The sequence below is a fragment of the Ursus americanus genome, chromosome 6 (assembly GCF_024610735.1).
Source record: "Ursus americanus isolate L20-20 chromosome 6, mUrsAme1.1.p, whole genome shotgun sequence".
Lineage (NCBI taxonomy): Eukaryota > Metazoa > Chordata > Mammalia > Carnivora > Ursidae > Ursus > Ursus americanus.
In genome coordinates this window covers 68,141,124-68,166,391 of record NC_142132.1, presented here as the reverse complement: position 1 = coordinate 68,166,391, position 25,268 = coordinate 68,141,124, and the positions used below count along the sequence as shown (strand labels likewise).

The 25,268-nt window shown below is 43.9% G+C and overlaps 1 protein-coding gene across 2 annotated transcripts in view; it reads right to left on the bottom strand.

Moving 5' to 3' along the window:
- The window catches only part of DISC1 (DISC1 scaffold protein), a 364,802-nt gene that overhangs the window by 224,569 nt on the left and 114,965 nt on the right, over window positions 1–25,268 (bottom strand). For both annotated transcript variants that reach the window (XM_045783648.2, XM_087863118.1), the window contains exons 5-6: window positions 13,409–13,538; window positions 9,218–9,453 (exon numbers count right to left, since the gene is read on the bottom strand). In XM_045783648.2, the coding sequence (XP_045639604.2) occupies window positions 9,218–9,453; window positions 13,409–13,538 (366 nt within the window). The remainder of the gene's footprint in view (window positions 1–9,217; window positions 9,454–13,408; window positions 13,539–25,268) is intronic.

The window sequence follows — 25,268 nt, the reverse complement described above, 5'->3', positions numbered from 1 at the left end:
TGGCACAGCACATAATATCTGTCCTGCTCAGTGCTGGGACAGGAGCATGACGCAGAGTCTGCTCATGTGACAGACACTCATATTCATCCTGGGGATCTTGGGCAGAATGAAGTATAGAAAGGTTTTTAATAAAGCATTCATACAAATAACCATGACTATATCAGAGTAAGAAAGTAGCTTTGAGTAATCTGACAGACATCAAGCACATGGGTTTTTAACTGGGGTAAATATAGGTGATGTTTCCCTCTCTGCCCCAAGCAAAAGAGATTAAATGAAAGAAATATAGAAAAATAGGCCAGAGAAATACTCACACTTTCAGCTCTTTGATTCATTCTCTGGATACCGATGGATCACATTAGTGACTCGTCTCCTTATTGAGTCTTTCTCTGAATTTCAGGGATCCTGGGTCTGAACTCTAACTAAAATACTGCACTCTGCTACTCCAGAGTTTTGGTGGTAAAGTCCCACTCCTCCAACTAACCCAGCAGACTGAGATTGAGATGTCACATTTTGTAAGACTATAAATTCTTCTAAATAAAATACATCTATGTAGCTTGTGTAAGTACTCCCAAAGGGGATAGCGGAAAGAGAATGAGTGAGAGCACACGAGGATTTCCAGCTTCATAGGAAAGACGCCCTGTGGTAGGGTGCTGATGTGGAAATGTGGAGCAGAGAAACGAGCGCTAGTACTGAATGTACTGGATTTACAGTCTTCCAAATTTGCTGATATGGATAAGATAGAGCGCACGTGCACGCACACGCACGTGCACACACACACCATCGCCCCACCGGCTCTTGCCAGTTCCCACCCCCACTGGGAGACTGCCTGACATCATGGAGTCACAGCTTGCCTCTGAGGCCAGTTCCATTAAAAATCACAGCTTTATTTTCAACTGATTTACTTGGTATTTGGCTTGCCCAAATACTCCATGTGTTAATTCAAGCAGATCTTTCAGTGCTTCTCAAACCATCTTACTCCAAACTGTAACTGTAGTTCATATGCCAGAAGCATTTTGACTTGCAGGCATTTGTCTGTAAAGGATTTTAAACTGATGAAGAGGAAATGAGAGTAAGAGTCAAAAATATCAACAGCCTTACGTTCAGACCATAATACTCTGCTCTCCACCCCTTCCTCTCAAGTTATTCAGTGACACCTGTTCCCATATAATGAGGAAATAAATTACTGGCTTCTTCTTTTTTGAAGACTGGTAACCAAGTGGGCTCCACATTTTCAACTATCATCATAACCAAAATGTATTTAAACATTCAAAAAGATTTCAGTTCTGGGCTATAGAGCTTTCCTCCATCAAACTCCTGTGAGTCTAACCCTTAAAACACTACAACTTGATCCAGGGGGAAATGAAGCTGGCTCTGGGTTTACTCTGTTAAGTGACCCAAAGGCAACTTCAGATTTCCATGTCAATCCCTGTCCTCTAATTCTATTTAATAATAAGTAATGTCCCATTGCCCCAGAATTTTTTAAAGAACTACCCTGAACTGCTTGCATTTCCTCTTAATACTAATATTTTTAAATGTATGTTGTTTTCCTAAATTTACAAATGTGCATACTTTTCATAACTATGAATTTGCCCAAAAGGTTATACTTTCTGCTTTGGGTTTATGATGCTTTTTGAGTCATCTTTAATTATTTATTGTCTGGCTAAGAGCAAGCATATGCACAGCTAAACCCTGCACAAACAGTTTAAACCTTACATTTCTCTCAGGCTCTTTCAAAATCTGCTGACAAAGCAACAGTTCAGTTGGATTCCAGAAACGGGAGAATATTATATATTTCATTTCCTGAAATGTTTCAGTGAGTAAACTAAAGATTTACACATTTTACTGGATAAAGACTGCAAAAATAGAACAAAGCTGAACAACATGAATGAACAGCAGGAAAAAATCTAGTTGCCTACACAAGTAACTGAATAAAAAATGAAACCCCAACATCAATACAACTCCAAGAGGAAGCTGAAGAAATTTGCCGAAGAGAACGTACAAAGTAGCAATGACATAGCAGCCAGGATGAGCATCTTAAGAAAAATGTCCCCATAAGGCACAGGGCTCCCCGCCAGCATCTACAGAAACCTAAAGGTTCTGTTTCGGGTCATCCCAACAGCCTAGGAATCAGCACAGGATGGATTAATAATCACCTCTTACCAGCCTGGGACAGAAGTGCTCTTAACTAAATTCCCACTGAGCAATGAGCTGGCATTTCCAGCCTAAGGATATTCTCTGCAGAGAACTTGAAAAGGTTCTGTCTGAGCAGAACTGAATTACCTTTCAGTGGAAGAGCTTTCACCCTCTGGCTCAAGGTCTGAAGAACAGTCTAGTGGTCTTAAATTAACATCAAAGAGTTGGAGCGGGGAATAGTAACATACAACCTACAAACAGGGAAATATTCTCGGGATCCGTCAGGCATAAGAGAATTTGGTGAAAAGGAACAGAAGACTGTAGAAGACACCCAAATGATGAAGAAATTAGGTACAGAACAGTTCTCAAGGTGATAATTATGGAAAATAAAAAATTGAAATTGACCAGAGGAAAAATTTTAAAATAGCCCATATTCATGTATGCTGAGAGATCACTCGCAATTGCAATATTAGGAGAACTGGCTGCAATCAGTTTAAGATGATTATCTCCCATCTTGAAGAATCCCTGGGGCTCTAGCTGAAGACAGTTCATCTGATCCCTAAATTATAAAAGAAGAATGCATCAGTCTACAAATTACAAGCCTCCCAAGAAGAACCTACCTAAATAATCATAGACCCACGTTGGAAACTCCTTGAAGGAAACAGAGCACAGAGCATTTGTAGAAAATCAGGGTAACTCAATATAGTACAAAATGACATTTTTTAAAAAAAATCTGAAAAGAAGAGGAGATTCCTCCCCTGAACTTCTCAAATACACTCAACAAACACAGAAGCCTGTCTTCTAGGGGTGAGTGGCAACTGTACCCATCGAGAGGGGTGGTAGTTTCAAATCCCTTCCTTCTCTTCCAACTCTTCTCCTTCTCTTCCAAGTTATGGTTGGTATACTTTTCTCATTGCCTATAATGACAATCTTCCAAAGGAAACAGGAGGACACAGTAGTAAGCTGCACTCCCAACTCTACTGTAGTCACCATGCGGGCTTCAGTTCTGACTGGCGTCCAGGGACATGCTAGTCATTAGCACTGCCTCTCTGAGAAAAGACAGAACTTGAGCACCATGCCCCAAGGACGGTCACAGTCTGCCCAGGGAACCTGGATGGGGAACTCATCTGGGGGCTATCAGGAACAGAATGACTGTGCTTCCCAGCAGTGTATTTTAACTGATTTCACAAAATCTGAAAGTGCAAAGTGTTCTAGATCCGGAAGGAACCTTCAACATCGTCTGGTTCAAACCTTCATTTTATAAACCAGACTTCCGGTTCCTGTAGCGCAAGGCCTGGCTTCCTTGCCATGCCCCCTTCCTCCTACATCCTTTCTTCGGAGCTGCCAGCAGACCTCTCTGACCCGAAGCATCTGGCCTCCTGTGTGTAGAGACCTGTTTGCTGATTCCTCTCAGGTGACCCCAGGTGATCTGTGGGGCACAGAGACAACCATCACTGGCCTGGAATGACACGCATTCTCTTCCGCTTGGACCCACAGACCCACGCCCGGATAAGTTGGACTTCTTTCCATTGCCTGCCTGGGCACTGGGTTCGAAGCCCTGGTCTCTCCTGGGCTGTCGGCATTAACCGTCTCTCTCCCCCCACCCACACCCATATCAAAGATTGGCCACAGACGTCAGAACACTGCTGCTGTGTGACTTGGGGCCAAGCAGCCTCAACTGCAAAATGGGCATAAAAACAATATGCTGTCCAGAATACCTTATAGGGTTATGGTGAGCAAAAATTAGCATTTTGTAAACAATAGCAATGTTAAAATTAATATGGGATTGTTAACACAAATCTCAGTAAGAAAGAAAGCCACAATAAATGTGACATTTGGGAGGCACACCTGCAGAGCGTTCCCAAACACCGGGGACACGCCTAACAAGGAGCGCTGCCTAACACCACGACAAGGACACATCAGTCTTGCTTTGCTCCTATGTCACCGTCTAACCCATGGACTGTCTGGCCAAATACTGTCTGCCTCTACAATTCCTGGGAAAGGCAAGGCGTATGCTTTACAACAAAGAAAGAAAAGTCAGAATCCCCTGGACAGTGGTTCCAGCAGCCACAGAGCCACGCCGCCAGGTGATTTCTGATGGATTAGTCCCATAAAGCCACTGCTCCTGGCAGACCTACCCGGTCAAAGACAAAGGCAGAGAAGGAAGAAAAACAAAGGCCAGAAGGAGAGACTAAAGAACATAATCACACAAACGGAGAGAGGCTGGGAGACCGGAGGGGTGTCCTGAAGTCTCTGTGTCACCCCGCTTTGGGCCACCTTGTGCAATCACCCCGGCTCGCAGGAACACACAGCTGCCTCTCCACACACGCTCTGAGGATCCCGCATGCTCCTCCCGGACGTGGAGGCCTATTTCCCAATCCAGGCCCTGCTGTGTTCACTATGCCTCCTCACTCTCATAAGATATGGATCTGAGGGGAACGTGGGACTATTGATTTTGTTTCAGTCAATTGTGAACTGCTGAATTTCATTATTTCACTCTGTCTTGAGAGGATCCCTGATATCGGCCTGGGCTGCTCACTGGGGACTGAAGACACCTGTGAGAGGCATACCTGAGCTCTGGAAGAGTCCATCGTCCTCCCTGGGGAGCCCCAAGTGGTGCGCAGTAGGGAGGAGGGAGCATCCTTGGCTGGCTGGCCGCCTGCTGCCCCGTGCTGCTCAGTCATGCTGACCGAGGCCCCGGATGCACCCATCACGCTCCAGCCAGCCTCCCTGTAACCAGAGGTGGAGCCAGTTTCACAGTTTGTGCCAATGGTTTGTAAAGCAATGTGACACATTTCTTCCAAATGCACAACAAGAAACAATTCATCCATGAGCTGCCAGAGCACATTTCACGTGAAGCATGAAAGATTCCAGGGGCTGAGGAATGAAGAGCTCAACCACAGGCTAATACAAGCCAGTCACAGGCATCTAAAGAATGTTAGGAAGTGTCGTGGCAGCCTTTAACTCTATTGTTATGACTGGGATTATTCCTATCTCACTTCACAGTTGGCCACATGCTGCTGGACAGGGTCACACCCCAGCGCTCCCCTGGTGGGTGAGGCACACAGACCAACAGAGGCCGCAGGAGCTGAGCTAACCGCCCCGGAGAGAGATGAGCTGCAAGTCACCACCCTCCTCAATTTATGCCAAGTGAGTAGATGGAAACTCACACCCCACATGCAGGGATGTGGCAAAGGAAACCCCAGAACCTGTCACATCCTTCCTCTCTGTGTCCCATCCTTCTCCCCACCCCTCACACCCAATTCCATTACCGATTATCTGAGTGGAGTCAGCATGGGATGGAATGAGAAGGATGAGTTAACGTGGAAGGAGAATCAAGCTCACTGGATAAAAGCCATCCATCTAGACCTCTCCCATTAAAGGAGAATTTAGGAGAGGAAACAGGGAGTTTGTTTTAAGGCTGAAGGGTTGGAATCCCCCAGGGATAAAGGAAATTCAAATGAATATATCTTTCCAGTGGCCCCTGTCCTTTCTACATCCCTGCTCTGTCAGCTTCCACACTGTCGAGTTCCTGATTCCCCAGTGGCTTAAAAATGGTCCCTTGGTCTTCGAAAGAAAACCATTTCTGTTGGCTCTATCAAGAGGCAGCTATGCTATCTCTGAGCAGGCAGCTCTTCATTCCATCCTGTGAAGATAATTGATCCAAAACACAGACATCAGAAAATTCAAACTGCTGCTTTGGTTTCTATTATAAAGTCCAAATAAAAAGCCATGGGCTCTCTCATCCCCAGCGCACAACGTCCTACCTCCAGCCCCTCTCTAACACCCACCAGATGATTCCCAACGAGCTACGGTCAGAAACGATGGCGCCGTGTAAGCACAGAGCGTCCACCAGCGATCTGCTCAGAAATGCCAAGTGCAATTAGGAAGTTTCTTTTCAAGCTGTGTGGTTTATCCAGGGAAAGAAGCATATCCTTCCCTTTGAACTTGTGCATTACCAAGTTGAGTAAATCAAAAACAGCTTCTCCCCAGACAGTACCCTGAGTTTATAGCTGGTCTGTATGAAGAATCTTTATGGGTGATGATAATAGTAATTTTGATGTTGAGTGGTCTGTTTCTCCACATATTTGTAACAATACCAGTCTCTACAGCCTCTCTGCAAAAGACTTCAAGATTTGCCTATTTCATGATTTGTCAGGATCTCTCCATCCGGCCTAAGAAGAAACTACTCTCGTGAACAACAAAGACGTTTGTCAACAAAGCAAACTCTTGATGCATATAAGATCCAGTCTTCTGGCTGGGGCACCTACGAGATATGCCCCCAAGTCAACACCTTCTAAAAGAAAACCAGTATCTCACAGGAAAAACTAAGTTAACAAGATCGTGTACAATTAGTTAAAAACACTAGAGCAAGCAATCTCTGACCTATCGAGCCATAGGACTCGGCACTGGCTTCTTTCGAACGCTCTATTTCTGGGAGTCCATGCTGCAGCCCATCAGCTTGGAAAAGGTGTGTCTTCCTTCTTAAATGGAAAGCCCACATAATAATAATGACTTTTTCCAGTTAATATTTATGGTCAGGAACAGCATGACGCCTCACCTCCCTAGTGTGGCAGACAGGAGGCTGACCTGTCAAAACCTGTACCTACACGCCCCGAACTGCCCTGAGGCAGGGAGGTGCCTGCCTGCACCACTAAGCAAATAAAGGAGATGCCAAGGGTCACCTGTTGCAGGGTCACCCACATTAGGAGATGTGCCGGCGTGGTCACTCCCCCAGCCACACAAAATTCCACTCAGTGCTGGCAGTGTTCTGCTCATGAGAAACATCCCAGGCTGAGCACATAGGCAGAATCACAGACTAGAAATGATAGGATGCAAGTTCAAGGGCCCTGCTCTATCAGCCTACCACACCGTGGAGATCGTTGTTTTAGACAAAGAGAAACAACTTCCTCAGATCTCTGGAAAGAAACTACCTTTTAGTAGTTCAGGCCCAAAGGCAGCTGTGGATGTATACGAGAAGGTCTCTTTGTGGCTGCTTCACCAGAAACACCCCCAGAGCCTTTGTTTCCTCATCTGTAAAATGCGAACAAGGAGACCAGCCCCCCTGCCGCCCCTGGCTGCTCTGAAGGCCCCGAGCTGGTGTGTGAGAAAGCGCTCACTCCACAACCTGGCGTCTCTGTAGAGTACAGGGCACACCTGCAGGGAGACTGCCCAGGAATTCGCCTCAAAACCCAGAGGCTTTGTTAAACACTGCAGTGGATTCTAAGTTAAGCATGCCCTAGCTTTTTGCCTCAAAGAGGCATCACCTTGTGCGAGAGAGGAGAGGCATGTAACGAACCTCTGTGCGGTGAAAAGCAAAAGGAAAAATAAGTAGGACACATCTGGATGGTAGGACAGAAAAGGATCATTTTAAGCCTCAAATGTAAATATATGTATTTGTAAACATAATAATAAATTCACATGTATGTTTCATCTTATATATTACACATAATACATATATAAAATACAATGCGTATGTGCATATGTATAATGACATGACAAAGTATATGATACGTAGCATACGTACCTCTATCTCTGTGTGTGTGTGTGTGTGTGTGTGTGTGCATACAGCTATAGAATGACTTCCAGCGAGAGCACAGGAAGCGGGAGCGGGAAAGAGCTCAGAGGCAGAGGCAACAGAAGGACGTGTAAGCAAGCACCATGGGAGAGCACAAGTCATATTCAATGGTCAGTTTCCTCTGGCTGAAATTTGGCAACAATCCAAATCTCTTCTCCTTTTCCCATGGGTGTGAGCCTTGAGGTTAGATTTCTGAAGGGAAATATTAGGGCTGGGAGGGGAATGGAAGGAAGTCCTAAGCTCCTCCCTAGCCTAGCATCCGTGGTTTGCTTTTCTTGGCTGGATGGGATGTGCTATGTGGATAAGAGGGGACATTACTCACTAAATAGTCTAAGGCACATTAGCACAGGCAGTTTGAAGGCCTTCAGGAGACTGGAATCCCATGATAAAAATGACAAGCAGTAAGCAGAGTAAAGTGCTTACTACCACCCACGCACGGTTATGAGAGCTTTATATGTATTACCAGTTGATCCACATAACAGCCCTATAATCATCATCCCCTCCCCCGAATAATAAGTGGTTTCCTTCTGTTACGTGGTTGAGTGAGGTTTCACCCCCAGAGAATCGGATGGCAGAGCCCACAACAGGTGGTAAGTTTTATGAAGTACTGTCTTCAGCATAATAACTCAGGAGAACACGAATCCCTCCCGCAGTCCTTACTACCCATCTGCATGTTCATTCGGGCACCAGTCAGCTTCTTAGCTAACACGTGTACCTGTGACTTCTGCCTTTCACCAAAGTAAGACCATGATCTCCTGAAGAGCAAGACATAGAAGTGTATCTTGTGGATATTCCACAATACAGAACATAGGGAAGATTCTCACTCCACAGTAAGTAGAAGAAGTAAGTAAGAAACTAGGCTGAGAAGTAACAAACAGTTGTTGAAGTATCAATTTTACCTCTTACTGGGACTGTGGGCAAATTATGAACCTTCTTGAACTTCCTTTACCTCATCTATAAGATAAATATAATAAGAGAAGCAATACATAAAGCTTCTCACAGTGCCTAGGAAAGAGTAAGGACTCAATAAATGCTAGCTATTACTGATAATCATTCTTTCTTCCTGATGGAAACACTGTCACTGACCGAGTACCCCCCTCTTTAATGGCTCACCCCCTCCATCAGCCAGAGGGATAGTTCACCTGTCTCCAGATGCTCGTCCTCAGCAAAGGCTGGCATCAGAATCTCTAACCCATGGAGCTGCAATGGATCTCAAAGGGAGAGAAGGTGCCCCTGGGGGTATCTGGAAATTGGGGGGGGGTACATAGTAGAATGGAGAGGAGTGCTGGCATTGGGTAGGCTGGGTGGCCAGGATGTAAAATATCTCCCAATATTCAGGAATGCCCCACACAGGAAGAATTTTTCTGCTCAAAATAACGATAGTGCTTCCATTGAAAACTAGAGCCCTGCTTGGAAAATATTTGTGGATGAGGGACAGCAGGTAACATCAGTCCCCTAAACTGGTCAAAGAGGTGAGCGATCCCAAATCAGTTAGGAAATCAGTACCTCCTTACGGTTTCAGGTGGTTCTGCACAGAGGGGCATCTGGCTGGCTAAGGCCAGGGTGTCACGCAAGGCCTTGCTGACTTCCTGCAGCTCGCCCAGGGACAGCCCGCCCACCAGCGCGGTCAGGTCACAGCCCTGCCATGGGAGGAGTTGCTCTTGCTCCTCTATCTCCCTTCTCAGCTGCTGATCTTTTGCTTCCAGCACAGACATTCTTGCTTGCAGAGCTTCGATTTCTTTCTGCAGAGAATGGAGAAAGCAGGTTTTATAAATTAACCCTACTCATAGCAAACTGCTCTGCTGATAATGAGCCCTTCGAATGAGAGTCAGCCTTAGGCATGAAAGCCATGAAGTTCCGTTCTGAGGCAGGTTGATTTTCGGAGGTTTGCTGACCTGGAAAAATCACGCCAGCTTTATAGTTTGGGTCAGTTGGCATAAGGAAAAGCATTCCCCTCCCCCCAAGTATTAAATAACTATGGCGGGTGAGCCAGGAATTAGACTTGGAAGAACCAAGCGAATATATAAATGACTTACTTCATTTCAGGCGGAAGAGCTAGATTATAGAGCAGCAAACATCATGGGCTTGAGGTATGAGCTAAGCAGGTAACACAGGCCACAGGCCGAAAGAGAAAAGCGAACAATCCTCGGTTGGTCTGTCCCCAAACATGAAAATGTAGTGTGTAGCGAAGGATGAAAAATCACAGTTTCCTAAGTCTACAAGATGGAAAGAGCAGTGGGACGCTGCAGATAGTGTTGTGTGGTCTCAAGTTCATAACAATATTAAATAAATCCCATTTCCACTCATACAGCAAACCAAAATCCAAAGAATCTATAGTGTATCATCCAATCTTGAGGTCAAAGAACAAAACAAGCAGCAGGTTATTGAACGCCCATCGCGTGTACGGGGTGGGAGCAGATAATCACCTCACTGCCTGTAGCATTCTGAATTTAAAATGAGACTCTTTCAATCACCACACTCCCGCGACCCGTGCATTGGTTTCTGGCTGATAAGAGCAGAGCTCTAATCCTGGGTGTCTCCCCATCTCTTATCTGCGGTCTCTCAAACCCAAGGTACAGATCACCTACAACTTCTACCTCCTGACCTCACTTCCAGTAGGGGATGGGGGGTAGTGACTAAGGAGGTGTCGAAGATCCACCCCTGAGACACTCCAAGAAGAAGATAATATGTCTCCCATCGGTCTAACGTTACAATCTCATTGGCACTGTTTCCCAACAAACCTCCCCACCTCCACCTCTGCCCATACGCTGTTCCTTTCTTTCTTTCTTTATAACTGTGGTAAATACATGTACCATAAATTCACCATCTTAGCCATTTGTAAGGCTGGTTGCATGGCATTAAGCACATCCACACTGCTGTGCAACAATCACCACCATCCATCCAAAACCTCTTCATCTTATAAACCAAATCTCTGTCCCCATTAAACTCCAGCTCCTCATTACCCCTCCTCCCCTCAACCCCTGACAACTGCCATTCCACTTTCTGTCTCTAGGAATCTCTAGGAACCTCATGGAAATGGAATCATAGTATTTACCCTTCTGTGACTGGCATATTTCACCCAGCATGATGTCTTCAAGGTTCATCCAAGTTGCACCATGTGTCAGAATTTCCTTCCTTCTTAAGTTTGTATAATACTCCGTTGTGTGGATGGACCACATTTGGTTTATCCATTCATCTAGAGATGGACACTTGGGTTGCCTCTACCTTTTGGCTCTTGTGAATAATACTGTTTTGAACATCTCTATGCAGCCCTGACTTTAATTCCCTCGGGCATATACCCAGAAGTGGAATTGCTTGATTGCATGGTAATTCTAATTTTAATGCTGTGAAGACCCACCGTGCTTTTTCCACAGTGGCCCTACACCCTATTCTTAACACAGAAGTCCAAGTGAGTCTTTAAAACATGGTCAGATTATGTCATTCCACTGCTTAACACCTAGGAGCCTGAGTGCTCACTCAGGTGTGCAAGGCCCTCCAAGACCTCTTTGCTCCCTGACCTTCTCCCCTACTACTCTCCCCTACCCTGGCCTGCTGGATGCCTTCACATGGCTCTTCCCTCTGCTTCAATCTCACTGCACCATGAGTTGATCTTAGCCTATGCCTTATAGCTCCTAGCACCCTACAACATAGTAAGGAGATAATTTTGGTATTAATTCTGTTTGCCATTTCTTATCTATCTCCCCATGCCCACCCGTAACAGAACATCAACTTCACAGAAATCCTAAGCATTTCAAACAGTATTTGGCACATAGGAGGCATTCAAATACCTGCTGAATAAATGAATATTCACTTTCCCCCAGAGCTCTGCCAAGAACATTCCCCTCATACACTAAGTATCCCAGGCTAAAATTATTTTCTGTATGTTATGACATCAACAGGAATTATGCAGACCTTTAACTGCTAAATATTGTTCCAAACCAAAAACCAGATTCCCCATGTTCAGCTACCCAAACTGATATGGAAAAGAAAAGCAAAAGAAATGTAGAAAAAATAATCAAATTTCCTTTGCAGCCCACTGACAAGTACTTAAGACAGGCAGGGTGACCTTCCTCCAGGAACTCAACGGCTCAATGTGAACATTCGCTAGAGGCAAAAGGCAACCTTAGCTTGACATTAGCGTGACTTCCAGGATCCTGCAAGTCTTTAACATATAAAAATCCCTTTGGAAACTTCCTTTATCTCTCTACTCAACTCCCCCCCCCCCCAAGATATATGTTAGCAACCATCCTCCAAACACATGGCCCACTGATATACATCTGAAGGGTCTCATGACTTAGAGTTTACTAGATAGTAGTAAATGACCCCTCGAGGTCCTGGAAACCTCACTTCCAAATTCCTTAGAGACTTGCGCTATTCCTAACCCCCTCCCAACTTAAATTATATAATCAGTCTCTCCTCAAGTGCAGCTCTTTCTGCCCACAGGTCCTGTCTCCATGCTTTAGTAAAACCACCTTTTAGCACCGAAGATTTCTCAAGAATTCTTTCTCGACCTTTCACTCCCAAACCCCATATGTCACATGACAAACTTTTATGATGATACTCACTGAATATATAAGTGTTCAGTTTATTGGATAATATTTTAAATTGTGATGACTTTTGCCTCCCTTTGCCACCTTGCTATTATGGGGACTTGGGTGGGCAAACTCAGATAACAATACTCTGCACAAGGGAGTAGGGATGGGAGGGCAGTCCAGTAACTCCTCCAAGCCCCATAAACCAGTCTAAATGCATTCATTGTTTAGAACCTAAACCAAGATTTGCACTCAGGTGTTAAAGACCTATGCTCCTTCTGGAAATCACGCTGCCTTCAGTTGATGCTTCCTTGTTCCTCTTTTCCTGCTTCCAAGCCTCCAGGCTCCAGCTGGTGTGAACCCAGGAGGGGGTTCTCAACTTCCGGAGCACCTGATGGCCTCCTGCCTCTAACTCGGTGCAGCACCTAGACTTCTAGCCCCTGGATGGCCAACTTTCACCCACTGCTCTGGGCCAACCTGGAGGACCCATGAGATGCCTACCAGTTTTCCCCAGACATGCTAGCCTTGCCCAGTCCATACTTAAAACTCTGCCCCCGGGGCGCCTGGGTGGCACAGCGGTTAAGCGTCTGCCTTCAGCTCAGGGCGTGATCCCGGCGTTATGGGATTGAGCCCCACATCAGGCTCCTCCGCTATGAGCCTGCTTCTTCCTCTCCCACTCCCCCTGCTTGTGTTCCCTCTCTCGCTGGCTGTCTCTATCTCTGTCGAATAAATAAATAAATCTTTAAAAAAAAAAAAAAAAAAACTCTGCCCCCTAACAACAGCTCCTTACACTTCAACTCGATGCAATTTTCCATAAAGGATTTTCACAGCACAGATTTCTTCCTGCCTTTCAAAAGAACCTCATAAAGGTCAAAATGATAAGAGGTGACAAATTGGCCTGGCAGACAAGGAAAGCATATTCAAAAGGTAATGAGGAATATCGAAAACAGGCACAAACACTGCTGAGCTTTCAACCCTGTGTGTAATGAGATTCCTACAAGCCCTCTGGCCAACTCCACCCATCTCTCCCTGTTGTACTTCACGGGTGGACGGCCAAAGTTCTAATTGCTACACTCAAGCAAAGCAAAGACCCACCCTGCTGCATTCAGCTTCCACGGGTAAGAAAAATGCTGGCCTATTTCCTGAAGATTCTTCACCTGCGTACCTGCAACTGCTGCTTCTCTTGAAGAAGCCAGTCTCGTCTGGTGATGGACACACGTAGGGTGTCCTGAGCAGTGGCTTCCAACAGCTTCGGCTCGATTCTGGGTGGAGCGTGGGGGTCATCACTGCAGGCCCTTAAAGTAAAACACGCATATGGGTACAGATGTGGAAAAACTGAAATCCTCAGAGCTACAAAAATGTTAAGAGAGGGGTGCCTATGTGGTCTTCGGAGTCCCAGGATCGAGCCCCACATCAGGCTCCCTGCTCAGGGGGAGTCTGATTCTCTCTCTGCCCCTCCCCCCTGCTCCTGTGCATGAGCTCTCTCTCTCTCTCTCCCCCTCTCTCAAATAAAGAAACAAAATCTTTAAAAAAAAAAAAAGAAATTTCACAAAGTGGCCACCAGCTGTTCTCATCCTTAGGCTGGTCACAGGGATGAGGACCCTAATGTAAGATTCTGTTTTAATTACGATCTGTTGGGACTTCTGCTTTTACCCAGAGCCAAACTGCTATTTTTAGGCCTGCACTGTCCAGTCCCATGGCCCCCAGCCACATGTGCTATCTATGTGCTGAAAGTGCAAAATGCACACCAGATTTTAAAGACTTCGTATGAAAACAAAGAGTGCAAAATATCTCAACATTTTTTATGTTCATTACATGCTGGAATGATAATATTTTCAATGTATTGGGTTGCATTAAATATATTTGTAAAATTAATTTCACCTGTTTCTACTTCCTTCTATTTAGTGTGGCTACCGGATGATTTGAAATAATGTCTGTGGTTTGCACTGTATTTAATTGGACAGCACTGCCTTGATCATCCAGACAGAACCAAATGCCAGGGGCTGATCTTGGCTGTGGAGATTAAAAAGAGGTATGACTGATTCACAGATGCTTGGGTCAGAGCTTCTCAGAAAATGTTTGCTAAAAGACTGTCAAAAACCACTTGAAATCTGGCTCTATCTTATTCTTGCAGGAGTTGGCACATTTGGTCAGAGCAATGCTGGGGAAATGCAACACAGGCTTGAGGCTTTGCAGGGGTCTTGCAGACATTTACCCTTAAAGGATGACAAATTCATCCTTAAAGTATTTCATTTCTAACAGGATGCAGTTGGACAAAAAAAAATAGATTCTAGGCAAAAACCCATGTCAACCACTCAAGGAAGGTATGTCTAGGAAAACATCATCAACTAAAATTAAAAGACAAAAGACAAGTTAGGGAAAATATTGCCACCCATGTGTCATAAAAAGGAAAAATATTGCTAATTTCAAGAGTTCTGTCAAACCAAGAAGATAAAGATGAACACATCTATCAGAAATTCAAACAGGTGCCTGGGTGGCTCAGTCGGTTAAGTGACCAGCAGCTGACTCTTGGTTTTGGCTCAGGTCATGATCTCAGGGTCCGGGATCAAACCCCACATTGGGCTCCCTGCTTGTCGGGGAGTGTGCTCAAGGATTCTCCCTCTCCCTCCCCCTGTTCACACTACTTCTCTCTCTCTCTCTCTCTCTCTCTCTCTCAAATAAATAAATAAATACTTCTTTTAAAAAAAGAAATTCAACCAAAGGAATTACAAAGAGTTAAGGAAAATGTTTCCCATCAAAAACACTTCTCAATGCAAATCTAAACAACACAAAATATCATTTTTCACCTAACTGGCAAAAGTTTTCAGGAACCATCACTGTTTGATGAGAGAAGGGAATAAGAATTGAGCATAAAATATAACTTTGGATCCTATATTCCCACTTATAAGAATTCATCGTGTGTCAATAATTACAGATGTGTGCAAAGGTTAGCTACAAAAAATACCACTTTTTTTTTAGTAGCCCCAAACCAAAAACACATGTGGCCCCAAATGAAGACCAGAACGGTAAACCATGGCACAGCCACACGAAGGAAGGCTATACAACCACTAAAATTAGGCCACCAAAGATGTAACCACTGGAAAATGATCTCTATTGCTATTTTTTTCAACCAGCTATTATGGTAAGAGGCATAATATAAAACAACTTTGTACTCTGACGGCCAGGGTAAATAAGGCAGAAGAATGAATTAGTGAATTGGAAGATGGGATGGTAGAAGAGAAAGTTAAAACGGAAACTTGGCTCTAAAAAATCCAATCTCAAGAATGTAGATTACTGGAGATTACTGACTCAATGAAACGTTCCAATGTCAGAATCATCGGCATCCCCGAGGGGGTGGAGAAAGAGAGAGGTCTAGAAGAGATATTTGAACAAATTGTAGCTGAGAACTTCCCTAATCTGGCAAAGGAAACAAGCATTTGTGTCCAAGAGGCAGAGAGGACCCCTCCCAAGATCACTGAAAACAGACCTACACCACGTCACGTCATGGTGCAATTCGCAAATATTAGATCCAAAGATACAGTCTTGAAAGTGGCCAGGGGGAAGAAAATCCTTACATACAGAGGGAAGAATATCAGAATAACGTCAGACCTGTCTACAGAGACCTGGCAGGCTAGGAAGGGTTGGCAGCGTATTGTCAAAGCTCTAACTGAGAAGAACATGCAGCCAAGGATCCTTTATCCAGCAAGGCTGTCATTCAGAATTGATGGAGAGATAAGGACCTTCCAAGACCGGCAGAAACTGAAGGGATTTATGACTACTAAGCCAGCCCTACATGAGATATTAAGGGGGGGTTCTATAAAAGTAAAAAGGCCCCAGGAGTGATACAGAACAGAAATTTACAATCTATAGAAACAAAGACTTCACAGGCAACATGGCATCATTAAAATCATCTCTCTCAATAATCACTCTCAATGTGAATGGCCTAAATACTCCCATAAATGCCACAGGGTTGCAGATTGGATAAAAAGACATGACCCATCAATTTGCTGTCGACAAGAGACTCATTTTGAACATAAAGATACATCCAGAATGAAAATGAAGGGATGGGAAACCATTTTTCATGCCAATGGACCTCAAAAGAAAGCTGGGGTAGCAATTCTTATATCAGACAGATTAGATTTTAAACTAAAGACTGTAGTTAGAGATACAGAAGGACACTACATTATTCTTAAAGGATGTATCCAACAAGTGGATATGACAATTATAAATATCTATGCCTCCAACAGGGGAGCAGCTACATACACAAGCCAACTCTTAGCCAGAAAAAAGAGACATATAGATAATAATACATTAATAGTAGGGGACCTCAACACTCCACTATCAGCAATAGACAGATCACCTAAGCAGAAAATCAACAAAGAAACAAGAGCTTTGAATGATATACTGGACCAGATGAACCTCATAGATATATACAGAACACTACACCCCAGAACAACAGAACACTCATTCTTTTCGAATGCACATGGAACTTTCTCCAGAATAAACCATATACTGGGTCACAAAACAGGTCTCAAGGCATACCAAAAGACTGAGATTATTCCCTGCATATTCTCAGACCACAGTGCTTTGAAACTGGAACTCAATCACAAGGAAAAATTTGGAAGAACCTCAAACACTTGGAAACTAAGAACCATCATGCTCCAGAATGATTGGGTAAACCAGGGAATTAAGAAGGAGATTAAACAATTTTTGGAGACCAACAAAAATGAAAACAAATTGGTCCAAAACCTATGGGACACTGCAAAGGCAGTCCTAAGGGGAAAATACATAGCCATCCAAGCCTCACTCAAAAGAATAGAAAAATCTAAAATGCAGTTTTTATATTCTCACCTCAAGAAGCTGGAGCTGGAACAGAAGAACAGGCCTAACCCACGCATAAGAAGGCAGGTGATCAAGATTAGAGCAGAGATCAATGAATTAGAAACCAGGAGCATGCTAGAGCAGATCAACAGAACTGGAAGCTGGTTCTTTGAAAGAATAAATAAGATTGATAAGCCACTGGCAAGACTTATTCAAAAGAATAGAGAAAGGACCCAAACTAATAAAATTATGAATGAAAGGGGAGAGATCACATCCAACACCAATGAAATAGGAAGGATCATTAGAAACTTTTATCAACAGCTTTATGCCAATAAATTAAACAACCTGGAAGAAATGGATGCCTTCCTGGAAACCTATAAACAACCAAGACTGAAACAGGAAGAAATTGATTATTTATATTTTTTTAAGATCTTATTTATTTATTTGACAGAGATAGAGACAGCCAGTGAGAGAGGTAACACAAGCAGGGGAAGTGGGAGAGGAAGAAGCAGGCTCATAGCGGAGGAGCCTGATGTGGGGCTCAATCCCATAACTCCGGGATCACGCCCTGAGCCGAAGGCAGACGCTTAACGACTGTCCCACCCAGGCGCCCCAAAATTGATTATTTAAACAGACCGATTAATTATGAAGAAATTGAAGCAGTGATCAAAAACCTCCCCAAAAACAAGAGTCCAGGGCCTGATGGATTCCCCGAGGAATTCTACCAAACATTCAAAGAAGAAATAATACCTATTCTCCTGAAGCTGTTTCAAAAAATAGAAACAGAAGGAAAACTACCAAACTCATTCTATGAGGCCATTACTACCTTGATTCCCAAACCAGGCAAAGACTCCATCAAAAAGGAGAATTACAGACCGATATCCCTGATGAATATGGACGCCAAAATTCTCAACAAGATCCTAGCTAATAGGATCCAACAGTACATTAAAAGGATTATCCATCATGACCAAGTGCAATTCATCCCTGGGATGCAAGTGTGGTTCAACATTTGCAAATCGATCGGTGTGACAGATCATATCAACAAGAAAAGAGTCAAGAACCATATGATCCTCTCAGTTGATGCAGAAAAAGCATTTGACAAAATACAGGCATCCTTTCCTGATTAAAACCCTTCAGAGTATAAGGATAGAGGGTACATTTCTCAATCTCATAAAAACCATCTATGAAAAGCCTACAGTGAATATCATTCTCAATGGGGAAAAGCTGAAAGCCTTTCCCTTAAGATCAGGAACATGACAAGAATGCCCACTCTTGCCATTATTATTCAACATAGTACTAGAAGTCCTCACAACAGCAATCACACAACAAAAAGGGATAAAATGTATCCAAATCGGCAAAGAAGAAGTCACACTGTCTCCGCAACTGACATGATACTCTATATGGAAAACCCAAAGGAATCCACCCCCAAATTACTAGAACTTATAGAGAAATTCAGTAACGTGGCGGCATACAAAACCAATGCTCAGAAATCAGTTGCATTTCTATACACAAACAAGGAGACTGAAGAAAGAGAAATTAGGGAATCCATTCCATTTACAATAGCACCAAAAATCATACGTTATCTCGGAATTAACTTAACCGGAGAGGTAAAGGATCTATATTCTAGAAACTACAAATCACTCTTGAAAGACATTGAAGAAGACCCAAAAAGATGGGAAAATATTCCATGCTCATGGATCGGAAGAATAAACATAGTTAAAATGTCTATGCTACTCAGAGCAATCTAACTTTCAATGCCATCCCGATCAAAATACCAATGACATTTTTCAAAGAGCTGGAACAAGCAGCCTTTAAATTTGTGCGGAACCAGAAAAGGCCCCAAATCACCAAGGAATTGTTGAAAAGGAAAAACAAAGCTGGGGGCATCATGTTGCCAGATTTCAAGCTATAGTACAAAGCTGTGATCACAAAGACAGCATGGTACTGGCACAAAAACAGACACATAGACCAATGGAACAGAATAGAGACCCCAGAAATGGACCCTCTGCTCTTTGGGCAACTAATCTTTGACAAAGCAGGAAAAAACATCCGGTGGAAAAAAAGTCTCTTCAATAAATGGTGCTGGGAAAATTGGACAGCTATATGCTAAAGAATGAAATTTGACCACTCTCTCACACCATACACAAAGATAAACTCCAAATGGATGAAAGACCTCAATGTGAGAGAGGAATCCATCAAAATCCTGGAAAAGAACATAGGCAGCAACCTCTTTGACATCGGCCAAAGCAACTTTTTTCATGACACATCTCCAAAGGCAAGAGAAACAAAAGAACTTGTGGGACTTCATCAAGATAAAAAGCTTCTGCACAGCCCAGGAAACAGCCAAAAAAACTAAGGGGCAGCCCATGGAATGGGAGAAGATATTTGCAAATGACACTGCATAAAAGACTGGTATCCAAGATCTACGAAGAACTTCTCAAACTCAATGCACGAGAAACAAATAATCAAATAAAAAAATGGGCAGAAGATATGAACAAACACTTTTCCAATGAAGACATACAAATGGCTAACAGACACATGAAAAAATGTTCAAAATCACTAGCCATCAGGGAAATTCAAATCAAAACCACATTGAGATATCACCTTATGCCAGTTAGAATGGCAAAAAATGACAAGGCAGGAAACAACAAATGTTGGAAAGGACGTGGAGAAAGGGGATCCCTCCTACATTGTTGGTGGGAATGCAAGTTGGTACAGTCACTCTGGAAAACAGTGTGGAGGTCCCTTAAAAAGTTAAAAATAGAGCTACCCTATGACCCAGCAATCACACTACTGGGTGTTTACCCCAAAGATACAGACATAGTGAAGAGAAGGGCCATATGCACCCCAATGTTCATAGCAGCATTGTCCACAATAGCTAAATTGTGGAAGGAGCCGAGATGCCCTTCAACAGATGACTGGATTGAGAAGATGTGGTCCATATATACAATGGAATATTACTCAGCCATCGGAAAGAACAATTACCCAACATTTGAAGCAACATGGACGGGACTGGAGGAGATTATGCTAAGTGAAATAAGTCAAGCAGAGAAAGACAATTATCATATGGTTTCACTCATTTATGGAACGTAAGGAATAGCAGGGAGATCGGTAGGAGGAGGAAGGGAAGAATGAAGGGGGGGTAAAGAGAAGGGGGAAAGAACCATGAGAGACTATGGACTCTGGGAAACAAACTGAGGGCTTCAGAGAGGATGGGAGTGGGGGATTGGGATAGGCCGGTGATGAGTATTAAGGAGGGCACATATTGCATGGTGCACCGGGTGTTATACTCAAATAATGAATCATGGAACACTACATCAAAAACTAAGGAGGTACTGTATGGTGACTAACATAACATAATAAAAAATTATTATAAAAAATTAAAAATAAAAAAACAACTTTGTAAAAAAAAGTATATAAAAAAAGGAAAATATCCATCAAAATATTATCAGCTCTTACCTTGGGGTGGTAGAATTACTTCTTTTGTTTTTTATTACTTCTTTTGACCAATCTTTGATTTTCTAAGCTTTCTGTAGTGAGCATATGTTATTTCTAATAGTATAATGGAAACACTTTCTACCATATACACTAAGTAGCTATACTACTGACTTAAATAGTTTCACATGGCCAAACTGTTACAGCTCTTGGACAAAACAGACATGTCTGTGTTTGAAATATATCACATTTCCTACGTTAAGGATCAAGGACAAAGCAGGTGTCTATAGCTTCAGACAGTCTGAGGCAGAAAGTACACCTGTGCCCTCCTCCACTGGGAATCTCTTTGCAGATATCAGGAACTGGGCTGCCACATGTATGGACTTCAGGGCTCATCAAGCAGGAGCATGGAGCTGCATGTTCTTATTCGTACATTCACATAGGGTCTCACTCCCTCCACATTTCCCAGAAAATAAAAAAACTCATTTTTTTTTAGATTCCATGTATGACTGGAATGATATGGTATTTATATTTCTCAGTCTAACTTATTTCTCTTAGCATAATACCCTCCATGTCCATCTACTGTCCCAAATGGCACAATATCATTCTTTTTTATGGCTGCTTAATATTCCAGTGTGTGCCTGTGTGCGTGTGTGTGTGTGTGTGTATACCACATTTTCCTTATCCATTTGTCTATTTATGACACTTAGGTTGCTTGACTATTGCAAGTAATGCTGGAATAAATATAGAGGTACATATATCTTTTCGAGTTAGTGTTCTCGTTTTCTCTGGGTAAATATCCAATGAATAAATAAACAAACCAAAAGCAGAATCAGACCTATAAATACAGAGAGAGAACTGATGGTTGCCAGAGGGGAGGCGGTGGGGTGTTAGGCAAAATGGGCAAAGGAGAGAGGGAGGAACAGGCCTCCAGTTATGGAATAAATAAGTCGCAAAATAAAAGGCACAGCATAAAGAACACAGTCCATGATATCGTAGTAGCCGTGTAACAGGACAGATGGGAGCTACACTGTGGTGAACACAGCATAAAGGGTAAACTTGTCAAATCACTAAGTTGTACACCTGAAACTAAGATAACATCATGGGTCAGCTATAGGAAGGAAAGGAAAGGAAAGGAAAGGAAAGGAAAGGAAAGGAAAGGAAAGGAAAGGAAAGGAAAGGAAAGGAAAGGAAAGGAAAGGAAAGGAAAGGAAAGGAAAGGAAATTAGTAACTGATCCTAGCATGTGTTTGTGCTCTGTTCATCTCCTTTCACTCCTACCCCATTTCACTGACTCATTTAGAAAAAGAAAACGCTATTAAGCCCACCTACCATGTGCCATGGGTCCTGCCTGGTGCTAGGGACCCAGCAGTAAACAAGACTCGGTTCCTGCACAAATACATCACAAGGAAAATACAAGGCAATGGGCAAACGCTCAACCCAAGGCTCAAACCAATTATTATAAGAGTTCCAGGGTGGGAATGAGTCTCCCACTTCCTAAATCTTAACGTGGCATTTACAAATGAGCGAGCCAACCAAGCACTGCAATGAAGCAACCCTACTATTTTTAGAAACAGTGGTCGAAAATATGTCACCTCAGCTCTTCTAAGTTGGAAAGCAGCTGCTACAGAAAAGGGAACCTTGCTTGTATTCCTGGGCCTGACACAGATTCAGACTCTGAATAATCTCGAAAACCGCTTACTTATTGTAACAGACCATGCAATTTAGAAATTTATTTTAAGACCTGTTACTCTCTGATTTGGGGTCATGAAGGCAAATCCCAGTAGTAGTGGTAATAAAAATGCTTAAACTGATGATAATAAACTAGCGTAAATGGAGAATTTTCTGTAAACCAGACACAATCATTTGTAGCACGCTCACTTCTCATCGCAGACCTAGAGGAATGTATGATTATGATGGTTTCGTCACTGAGGGCGCAGTGGCCGGGAGATTCAGTGACTTGCTCTCGGTCACCAAGAGAAGCAGCAGCAGAGTCAAGGGGTCAGGGACGCATCCTACTGACCCCACTTCCCCGCCCTTTCCTGGACACCCTCTGCCATTGGGGCTCTTGGCAAGATTATAAACTTCCGTTTCCTCCCGGCTTCTCGTCCTATGCCACACACAGCCACGGATTAGGGTCCCTTGCTTGCTGTTGAACAGGGCTGGCTGAGAATGACAGGGAGGACTCAGCACGGGGAGGGAGGTGACCATGGTTTGAGCCTTAGTCCTGCCTTTCTCTAGCCACGTGTCCCTGAATTTATCAAAGCCCTCTGCACCTCACCTTCCTCATTTTCAAAATGAGGATGGTGATGAGGACGCAGATACCTTCCCCGTATGGCTGATTAGGGGGGTCATCACCAGTTTACTCGACAAATGAGCACTGCGCACCTACTGTGTGCGGGCCCCTCCCTCGTACCACATATGAGGGAGGAGGCGGAGCCCCTCTGACCTCAGGGGGCTTGCTGCTTGCCGTCCCTCGTGTCTCCCTGTTTGCATCGGGAACATGAGCTCTGTGGGCATGTCCAGTAGACACACTGTCCTATCCAGGGTAATGAAGATTAAAGAGGGAATGTCTCCGAGGATCTTCGCACGTATCAGAAGAGGAAGTCTCTGGAACAAAACCATCATCAGCTATTGCCGTCCATGGGAATGGGACGTGCTTCCCACTCTGGGCTCCAGAGTCTCGGCCTGTCACACAGCCACTCTCTCCAGACTGAGAGCCTCGGGAAGGGAGAGACTGAGCTCTGCACTGAGTAGGGGCTTAGCAAATATCTGTTGAATGATTTAATGAGTCCGTGGCCTAGAAAATCCAGAAGTCATTTACATTCAGCTTTCTGTTGCATTGGATCATTTCTTTGCACTAATTCATTTCCCAATTTGATCTGCTTATGCAAATACTAAGAGTTTCCTGAATTTCCTAAATAGATACCATCTGGGTCGGGTTGGGAGTTATTGAAGGAAATCAACATAGAATTGAAAATTAGCTACAGAGGAGCTACAGGTGGGGAACTGGGAATTCTCCATATTATTATTAATCACATTCATTACTTAATCCATAAGAAAAGTCCCTGTGATTAACCAAAACTCCTCTCTCTGTCTCGCACACTTTGACTCCGGGTATAGAAAGCCGTCCACAGATGGCTGAGTGGCCGCCCCAGGACACACTGTGGCTCAGTAATGAAGCAGGGGACAGGTTTCCATCATTCAGACGTTCAGTCCTCTGAGCCATGCTCCCTCTTCCTTCTGCCATGTTGTTCCCTTTATATTTAATAATTCTCAGTGTGTAATCCCTAATGTCAGTACAAATTAGCATTGCTGCTATAAACTAATCAGTATGTAAAATGAGCAAATCCCTCAGGGGCCAGAATTAAAAACATGAGGGTTGGAATGTTAGAAAAGCCCTGGGTGCCAACGGGGACTTGGGGTCTCAAACACCTTGCCCTCCGCCTCCTGGGATCATGCAGGCCCCCATCTGGGGCTGCCCAGTGCTGGAACTATCCTGGCCTTTCTACTTTTGTCTTTTCCCCCAACCACTGAAAGAGGGAGAAAGCCCATCTGTAAAATAAGATCCTACACCACTGAAAGCAGCCAGAACACTTCCCATCCCAGTGACCCCATGCACCGTGTGACTATTGTTTGAGGGCGTAGTTCAGTCACATTGAGAAAAGAATGAAAAGCCCTCCGGGAATCAAAGTTTACAGAGCCAGGTGGTTAATGAGTGTGTGCCTGAGACGAGCCCATGTCGTCACCTCCTCCGTAGCAGCACCCAGGTCCCCAGGGCCCTCCTTTTGCTCTGAGTGTGGCCTTCAGATGCAGATGGAGTGAGAATGCTGCAGGGCAGAGGAGAGACCGGACAATGCACCTGCTGGGCCATCCCGTGTCACAGCAATGCCTGTGGTTCCTACGGTCCTATGTACAACACAGAAGCTCCCTTTCCCAGACAGGAATGCCCGTCTTCATGGTGCCAGAACAAGTGCCATTTTGTGCCGCTTCTGCAATCAAAGAATTTTAGTCAAGGAAAAAACCCAGCATTTATCAAGCCCAATGCTCTCATTATTACAGTTGGGAAAAGTTCACTTCAGATGACTATTTCTGGCAACAAGAGCCAAGGACCTTTGCTCATTGCTGCTCCCCGTGGATGACCACTCCAGCAAATTTATGACATAAGACTTACGTGTTCCCATCCCCTGTCTTTGGGAAGATGGTGAGAAAGAAGTGGTTTGGGCCCGTCACGGAATCACGGAAGCGTGGTTTAAGCCTAGAAATCGCTCCCTCATCCAACCAAGTGTCATAAACTACCAAGGCCACTGTGATAGTACAAATACTGTAAAAATGCCAGGCATAATTCAGATAACGTTACAGCTCTGCCATTATCTATGATTTGGGTCTGAAAAGTAGGGAGAATGGAGTAGAGGTCATATTCCCTAGGAAACTAAGCAGCATTGTTTTGTCTAGTCTTATTCCACGCAGAGAAATACCGCCCTGCTCGAGGGGCACGTGAATACTTCCTTGGGTTTTAATGTCAGTTATAAACATTGATATATATATATATATATACACATACACACACACACGTATATATTTACTTGGGTTATGATGTCTGTTATAAACAGCGACGCCTGACACAACTAGCTTCAGGACAGACTTCAGATGAATTGGAGCAAAGAGGATGGCATGAGAGACCTGTATTTGGAAGATGTTACCTATAATCCACTAATTCTAAAACAACTTCTGAGGAGTCCTCCATGGCTCACCCCACCGACCTTTCTC